At 42.1% G+C, this 9,020-nt stretch overlaps 1 protein-coding gene across 1 annotated transcript in view; it reads right to left on the minus strand.

The window, feature by feature from the left end:
• Nucleotides 1–9,020, minus strand: part of TANC2 (tetratricopeptide repeat, ankyrin repeat and coiled-coil containing 2) — a 199,256-nt gene that overhangs the window by 118,901 nt on the left and 71,335 nt on the right. Inside the window, exon 8 of the mRNA XM_057381179.1 lies at nt 784–855. Within this exon, the coding sequence (XP_057237162.1) occupies nt 784–855 (72 nt within the window). The remainder of the gene's footprint in view (nt 1–783; nt 856–9,020) is intronic.

The raw sequence follows: 9,020 nt of genomic DNA on the forward strand, positions 1-9,020 counted from the left end.
ATAAACTATTCCTTGGAACTTTACAAGATTATCACAGAATCATTCAGGTTGGAAAAGACCTGTAAGATGGTCAAGCCCAACATCAACCCTGAATCACCACTAAACCACRTCCTCAAGTGTCACATCCACACATTTTTGGAACTTCAACAGTTTGCTTAAAATTTTTAATTTTGTAATTTGAATTAATTGTAGTTGTCAAGTCCAGCATCAACCCAGCATCACCACTAAAYCAYRTCCTCAAGTGTCACATCCACACATTTTTGGAGTTCTTTGGAGTTTTGGTGACTCCACCACTGCCCTGGCCAATCTGTTCCAGGGCTGGACAATTTTTACCTAAAAATTTTACCTAAAAATTTTTCCTAAACCAACCCACAGCCCCCCCCAGTCACAAGGGGCTGTTCAGCTCCTTCCCCATCACATCCAAGGCTTGGGGAAGGATAACCTGGTTATGGTGAAGCTGCCAGGTGCCCCCTTTGCCATCAGGGGATGGAAAATACAAGTTTTGGAAAGTGAGAGTTGGTTTGGGTACGTACTGAAGGATTTCAGCTCCACCAGCAGAACGCTCTGCCTGTCCAGCTGCAGCACAGAGGCACCAATAATCAGGTTAAACCCCTCCAGAAACCCCAAAATCATCAGATTTGTGACTCTGAGCACACTGAGATAATCAAAACGGGCACAGATCCTGCCAGCTCACACGCTTKGGTGAGAAACACAACACGGGGGAGGTGTCAAAGGTGCACAAAGGAGACGAGGCCCCCAGGCAGAAGAACACTGAGGTTTTACCTTGCCCAGCTCGGCTCTGACGGGAGTCTACACTTGCCTGTCTTCGGTCTGGTGGCTCCTCGTTCCCTCCATCTGCATGAGAACCAAAACAGCACAAGTAGAACATCACAGTGGACATGTCAGGCAGGTGCAACTTTTCCTTGAGTCCCATCACCTATTTCAGAGGAGCAGCAGGACAAAAAGTCSCTGTGGCAGATAAAAATTGGGACAGGAACTGCTGCCTGGCTCTGCTGCCCTTTGCACTTTTTCCCCAGCTCACTGCMACAAAATCCAGTAGGTCCTCAAGACAGAAGGAAGGTTTTGTTTTCTCCTATCGATCCCACAGGAATCTGAGTGAAATCAAAACCAAATTGTGCATCTTCAGTGAGTTCCTGCACTTTGGACTGTTATATCAAAATAAGCATTTGGAATAAAGAGATCCAGGAGAAAAAAAAAGAAAAAAATATTTGAAGTGTGAAATTTGAAATTGTGACTCTATAATTATTTGTCCACTAAAAAGCAGGAAGGCTGGGAAGAACAAAACCTCTTATTACATCCTCTTGAAACTGTTCAGGAAAGCAGCTMCAGTTAACAAATCCCAAATCCATCTGGATAAATGCAGAGTGGGACATGGTGTACRATATTATCCAATTAATTACAGGCTGCTCTGCATTGATCAACTGACCAGATTAGAAACAATAGATACACCCATCAATACAGATGCTCGAGTACATGGAGTTTCTGGCAGCTGAGAGGAAAAAGAAAACCCAGCTCTGCAGATTGGGAAAAAGCAAAACCAGGATTGTCAAACGCAGGATGTATTTCAGCAGCTCTTACCCCTTATGGCAGGGGAAGGGGAAGCTTTTAAAATCTTTAAAAATAGTTTTGAAATAACTSAATTCTTCAATATCCGTTTAAAAGCTCAATAGTTGGTTTAGCATTGATGTGTTTTGATGATACCAAAAGCAACTCCATTCTACTATTTTTGTATCTCTGGACAGCTCTGTACAAGTATTTTTTGGAAGTGCCTGGGTTAAATGAAGCAATTTCACTTTATCAACTCCTGCTACACGTGAGCTATGAAGTGGAGCCATGAGAGCACAAGAGCAGAACTAAAACGGGGACTAAAAATTTCAGTCTATCCCCACCCCAAAAAAACAAGAGAGGTTTTTTGTTCCCTCCTCCCTCGGTGAAACGCTCCCAGTCCTCAGTTTCCCCTCGAACAGGTGCCAGCCAGGCCATTTCTGTCACCTTTGCATCCTTCCCTGCTGCACGTGAAGGTCACCCCACACAGCAGTCCCGATTTTAAATCAGATGCACCCACCCCATAAACCTCGAGCTGCCAGTGCCAGGGAGGCCACAGAACCAGACATTTCCCCTGCTCCCTCTTCCACCCTGGCCGCCAGAATGATTTCACACTGCAAACACAACTGAAACTGGGATGGATCTCTAGGAGCTGTTATGAGCCTGGAGCTGCCCTCTTGATATCAGCTGCTCGAGCCAACAGCAAAAACACAGCCCTGACTCTGAATTTTTTCATTTCTAACACCCAGCGTTGGTTTGGGCATTGGTGTGCACATGGATATCATTATCATCATCATCATCACCATAATCATCATCACCATCATCAGATCCATCATCAACATCATCATCATCACCACCACCATCATCATCACCATCATCAGATCCATCATCAACATCATCATCATCATCACCACCATCATCATCACCATCATCAGATCCATCATCAACATCATCATCATCATCACCACCACCATCATCATCATCACCACCATCATCACCACCATCACCATCACCACCATAATCATCATCATCATCATCACCACCCCATCATCACCACCATCATCATATCATCATCATCACCATCATTATCATCACCATCATCATCCTCACCACCATCACCACCATCATCCTCACCATCATCATAATCACCACCATCATCATCACCACCATCATCACCATCACCACCATCATCACCACCATCATCATCATCACCACCATCATCATCATATCATCATCATCATCCTCCCCATCACCATTATCACCATCACCATCATCCCAAAGGGCCCCTGGCTATGAGCCACCACAGCCAATCTCAAAGTCATGAAGAAAACAAAACCCCTTTGAGCTCCAAACATGAAACCAAACACAAAATAATTGTAAGAACTGAGCATTTCAAAGGACGAGAAAGTCCCAGTATTAAAACCAGGAATGAACCCCTGTATTTATCCAAAGACAACTTCCACCCCTGAAAGTTTCACCATCCTTGGAGGCRTTCAGCACCAAGTTAGGTGGGGCTTAATGGGTGGAACTGGGTTGGTTTTAAAGGCCCTTCCAACCCACCACACACCCTGAGATCTCTGATGATTCAATCTTTTTGCTCACTTGGACAGAAAACACCTCTGCTGTGCAGTTACCCAGGAGTATCAAAGCTTGGGACAGCAAATCTGGGGTCCTGCTGCCCAAAATTCAGTGGTGGGACACAAAACGGTGACAAGAGGCTGCCAAAACCATCGGGATGGAGAAAACAAACAGCTACACAAGAGTCTGGGATGGATCTCCCTGCAAGTCACATGAGATACTGASGGGGAAAGAAAGCTCACAGTAAATTAAACCTCAAAACGCATTTAGAGGGTGGGAAAGGAAAAAAATAAATCAGATGCCTCAGCAGACATTAAATCTTCAGTCAGCACACAAATGCTGAATCCTGAAACCAAGGATGGAGAGGAACAGCCACAGTTAAGAGCTGAACAACAGATCTATTTCATTCTATTTCATTCTTTTTCATTCTTTTTCTCTTCACTACAAATCAAAATGCTCCTGGCAGTGGAGGGGAAAAGTGTGCAAGGAACACCACCACACCCAACTACAGAGTTACCCCACTGCACACACAAAAAGGGGAAGTCACAGTTTCTAACAGAAATAATAATTTTCACTTTTTTTGAACTCCCATCCTTTGCATTCACATCCACCTCTGTGTGCGCATCAGGGCTCTGTCATCACAAAAACTCTCCTGTTTATTTCATTTATACACCATTTCAGGGAGTTATTTTAATTTGTTTTAGTAATAATTACTGTTTACAGACATGACCTACTATTCAAACAGCAGTTTGGGGACAGGATCACTCCTGAACTTCAATCAACTCAGTTGCTGTAATGACTGCCAGCRTTCTGAAACACCATTTATTGATAAATCCTTCAATGCAACAGCTAAAAGAGGTCACCAGAAGCGAACTGGTGGTGAAATCATTGCTAGAGAACACAGCTATCCGTTAATTTAAAATAAAGATCAGCACAGACTGAGATGAAACTGTTTGAGGAGCTTCCACAGAAGTTGTCAGGCAAAASAGAAAACAGTCAAATGCCACAAGGGAAGTGGATAAAACAGTAAATATTGAATCAGTAATTCATAGCCTCTTGCATCTCATCATGAGAGGGAGGAAAACTTTTGTGCATTTTTTTAAATCTCAGTGTTAAGAGAATCCTTAAGCTCATACACATTATTTTAGTTTCTGGAAGCTGCTGTCTCATCAGTGTCCAGCATCCACACCTCTGCAATCCTGAACACTGGTCAGAAACCCCACAAAGCTTCTGAGTGACTGATTCCGTGGCAAGAACAGAGCCAACAGTCACGGCTATTCACTCCTTCTCTCAGTCAAAAAGAGATTAAGGGATCTTAAAAATTGTGATTAGTCACAGCTTCAGCAGAGCAGCCTCTCCTGTCTGAGAAACACCCATTTCCTCCTCTCCCCCTGCCCTATCCCACCAGATCTCCACTAAAACCACACAAGAAATCCTCCGCAACACACACAGCWGGATTCTTTGAGGAAAAAGGGAAAGAAAATCCCGAGGTTTCAGCATTTCTAAACAAATCCCTGCTCAGAGCACTGCATTTGGGAGAGATGGCAGCAAACAGAGTTAGAGGAATCTGCACCAGCACATCTGATGTCAGCAAATCCCACAGCACCTCTGGCATCACCTCCTGCCAGGTGTTCTCGTAAATATATAAATTATATAAAATAATACATAAATTATATAAAATAACATATAAATTCTATAAAATAATATATAAATTCTATAAAATAATATATAAATTATATGAAATAATATATAAATTATATAAAATAATATGTAAATTACATTAAAAATATATAAATTATATAAAATCAAGCGCCATCTGCCCGATATTCCCGGTTCCCTATTTCATTTAAAAGGTTTAAAGCCTGCACCATGACGAAACGTCTCCCAAGAATCTTTGACCTGACAAAGCAATTTTTAAAGCAGAAGAATCTCAGGGTGGGTGAGGCTGCTCCACGCATGCTGGGAAGGAAATCTGCAGCAGGAACCGACCGTGGCGGATTTACCGCTGCTCTCACGGTAATGGGCAGAGCACTCTCTGCTGTGAGAGATGAAAAATTGATATTTAAATCCAAATCGTATCAAAATCACATCTGAAAAAGGTGGGAGACTCACACAAAGAATGTCAAGCTGTTAGGGATGGATCCAGTTTCAGCCCAGCCCAGCATCCGTGCAGGAGGCAGAGATGTCGCTCCAGCTGATGCTGTGGTCCCACAACGCAGGCAGAAGGGGAAAAAAACTCCAAAATGCAGGCACAAGGGGAAAAAAAACCCCAAACACAGGCAGAAGGGAAAAAAAATCCCAAAATGCAGGCACAGGGGGAAAAAAATCCCGAAAGCAGGGGGAAAAAAGCCCAAAACGCAGGCACAAGGGGGAAAAAAAAACCCAAAACACAAGTACAAGGGGAAAAAAATCCTGAAACGCAGGCACAAGGGGAAAAAAACCTCCCCAAAACGCAGGTACAAGGGGAAAAAAAACCCAAAACGCAGGAACAAGGGGAAAAACGCCCCAAAACGCAAGTATAAGGGGAAAAAAATCCCCAAAACACAGGTACACGGGGAAATAAACTCCCCAAAATGCAGGCACAAGGGGGAAAAACCCTAAACACAGGTACAAGGGGAAAAAATCCTGAAATGCAGGCACAAGGGGAAATAAACTCCCCAAAATGCAGGCACAAGGGGAAAAAAAAACCAAAACGCAGGCAGAAGGGGAAAAAAACCCCAAAACACAGGCACAAGGGAAAAAAAACTCCCCAAAATGCAGGCACAGGGGGAAAAAAACCCCAAAATAAATAAATAAAACCGCTCCAGGGGCCAGAGCTCGCCGGGAGGATCCGAACGCTGCAGGAGCTGGTGCTGAGTCCGAGGTTGGAACGCCGCAGCGGAGGAGAGGGAGCTGTAAAATCTTGTTCTCAGCATTCCCCGTGGATTCCTGCCCGGGAAGGAGTGACACGTGCCAAACCATCTGCCTGCTGCTCTGCCAGCCTGAGGAGTGCCTGGAAAGGGGCAAAATATTCCCCAATCGGAGCGGGAGAGTAAAGGGACTGAAAAGAGTTATTTTGGTCAAAAATCCTTCCTGGTTATTTAGTTTGTGAGTGCTTTTCTGCCTCAAAACACAACATGCACCAGCATGTCTATTTATTATTATTATTATTATTATTATTATTATTATTATTATTATCATCATCATTTTTATTTATTTACTATTATTATCATTATCATTATCGTCATTATCGTCACTATTATTATATTATTAGTATTTTTATTTATTTGCTATTACTATCATTATCATTATCATCATTATTATTATTATTTTATTGTTATTATTATGCTATAATTAATTCTATTACCAAACTATTATCATTATTATTTTATTGCTAGTACTATTATTGTTGTTGTTGCTATAAAATTAATATTGTGGTAAAAATCAGTGGTATGGTCRGAAATAAAATTATTGCAGCGTTATGATTAAAATCAGTGCGATATGAATTATGATGATAATTAAAAATTTTAAGAACTGCTTAAATTAATAATAGAATTAAACATCTACCCCCTGTGACAATAACTCCCTGGTGGGAGTGGGATGTGGGAATGGTTGTGGGTGTTGAGGGTGGAATATTTTTACTGACGGAACAGACCTGGGTTGTTCATCGCTGTCCCATTAAAATCCAGCTCCCCAATCATTTTCCAGCACGGTCAATCCCTCAGCACAGAATCATTTCGGTTGGAAAAGACCTTTAAAATCATAAAGTTCAACCTGTGTCTGATTCCCACTTTGTCCCAAGCCCGGAGCACTCAGTGCCACRTCCGAGCATTCCTTGGACACCTCCAGGGATGGAAACTCCAATATTTAAGCCCCTTCCAATATTTAACAACCCCTTCTGATGATGCCTGATGATTTTTGCTTTTCCTTTTTACGCTTCTGTACCCTCTATGCATCCCCCTGTACCCCTTAGCCCACATGCTTGTAATTCCTGTAGCTGATATTCCAGTTTAATTTAGGAGTTCTGCTGAGCAGAGAGACCAAACATCCTGAAGAAAGAATCAGTGTGCTCTGTGCTATCTTAAACCCGAGCTCCAGCCTTGGGTGAAGCCTTCTGTCCAGAACATCCTGTGTAAACTGAGTTCTGGCCTCATCCAGGAGGAGGATTCATTAAAATAAGAAGACATTACTGCATTTGTGAAGTTTCTTATTGGGGAATCCTAGATAGATATGCTAATTCCTAAAATCTATAAAACTTATATCCATACTATACACAGGCGTGCATTCTGCCATCAAGTTGTGCACCTGGGATCCCAAATACTGAGATAAAACCCTTTTTATCCCCTTAACCGTGTCTGTGTCCTTATTAAAAACTGGCCTTTCAAGGCAGCACTGAGAAGAAATTCCTCCCAATTTCCAACCTGAACCTCCCCTGGCACAGCGTGAGATGGAAGCCACAAAAGTGCTTTCATAAATACAGTATTTCATTTATTAATTGTAAATCCACTAGACTTGCTTCTTCTTTTGCTAACAACCTGCTAGCATTTAAAAAATGGAAATGCCACGCTGTGTTTTGAAATAACTCAGCTGGAGTGGAAAATTAACATATATTTAATACAGATAAGCATTTTAGTTTATTGGGTGTTAAATACAGTCCCAGGGGCTGCTGGAGCAGNAACGGTTGTGGGTGGAATATTTTTACTGACAGAACAAACCTGGGTTGTTCATCGCTGTCCCATTAAAATCCAGCTCCCCAATCATTTCGGTTGGAAAAGACCTTTAAAATCATAAAGTYCAACCTGTGTCTGATTCCCACTTTGTCCCAAGCCCGGAGCACTCAGTGCCACATCCGAGCATTCCTTGGACACCTCCAGGGATGGAAACTCCAATATTTAAGCCCCTTCCAATATTTAACAACCCCTTCTGATGATGCCTGAGGATTTTTGCTTTTCCTTTTTACGCTTCTGTACCCTCTATGCATCCGCCTGTACCCCTTAGCCCACGTTTGTAATTCCTGTAGCTGATATTCCAGCTTAGTTTGGAGTTCTTCTGGGCAGAGACCAAACATCCTGAAGAAAGAGTCAGTGTGCCCTGTGCTATCTTAAACCCGAGCTCAGCCTTCGGTGAAGCCTTCTGTCCAGAAAATCTTGTGTAAACTGAGTTCTGGCCTCATCCAGGAGAAGAATTCATTAAAATAAGACATTACTGCATTTGTGAAGTTTCTTATTGGGGAATCCTAGATAGATACGCTAATTCCTGAAATCTATAAAACTTATATCCATACTATACACAGGTGTGCATTCTGCCATCAAGTTGTGCACCTGGGATCCCAAATACCAAGGTAAAACCCTTTTTATCCCCTTAACAGTGTCTGTGTCATTTTTAAAAACTGCCCTTTCAAGGCAACACTGAGAAGAAATTCCTCCTGATTTCCAACCTGAACCTCCCCTGGCACAGTGTGAGATGGAAGCCATAAAAGTGCTTTCATAAATATAGTATTTCATTTATTAATTGTAAATCCACTAGACTTGCTTCTTCTTTTGCTAACAACCTGCTAGCATTTAAAAAATGGAAATGCCACGCTGTGTTTTGAAATAACTCAGCTGGAGTGGAAAATTAACATATATTTAATACAGATAAGCATTTTAGTTTATTGGGTGTTAAATACAGTCCCAGGGGCTGCTGGAGCAGAAAGCAAAGGTGGAGTCAGTAGTGACTTGAAAATAATCTTGAATATAATCTGGAATATCATAAAATGTTCAATATTATGAACAAATATGGGAGCTCTGACTATCGCAGGGCCTCACGGAGAGCAGAACCTGGGGACACTTCATCAACACACCCAAAGAGCAACAGAGTTTATCAAACTGCATGATGGAGTTTTTCCAAAATAAATA

The sequence above is a fragment of the Malurus melanocephalus genome, unplaced genomic scaffold, assembly GCF_030028575.1.
Source record: "Malurus melanocephalus ecotype Western Australia unplaced genomic scaffold, MMel_1.1 scaffold_496, whole genome shotgun sequence".
NCBI classification, from domain to species: domain Eukaryota; kingdom Metazoa; phylum Chordata; class Aves; order Passeriformes; family Maluridae; genus Malurus; species Malurus melanocephalus.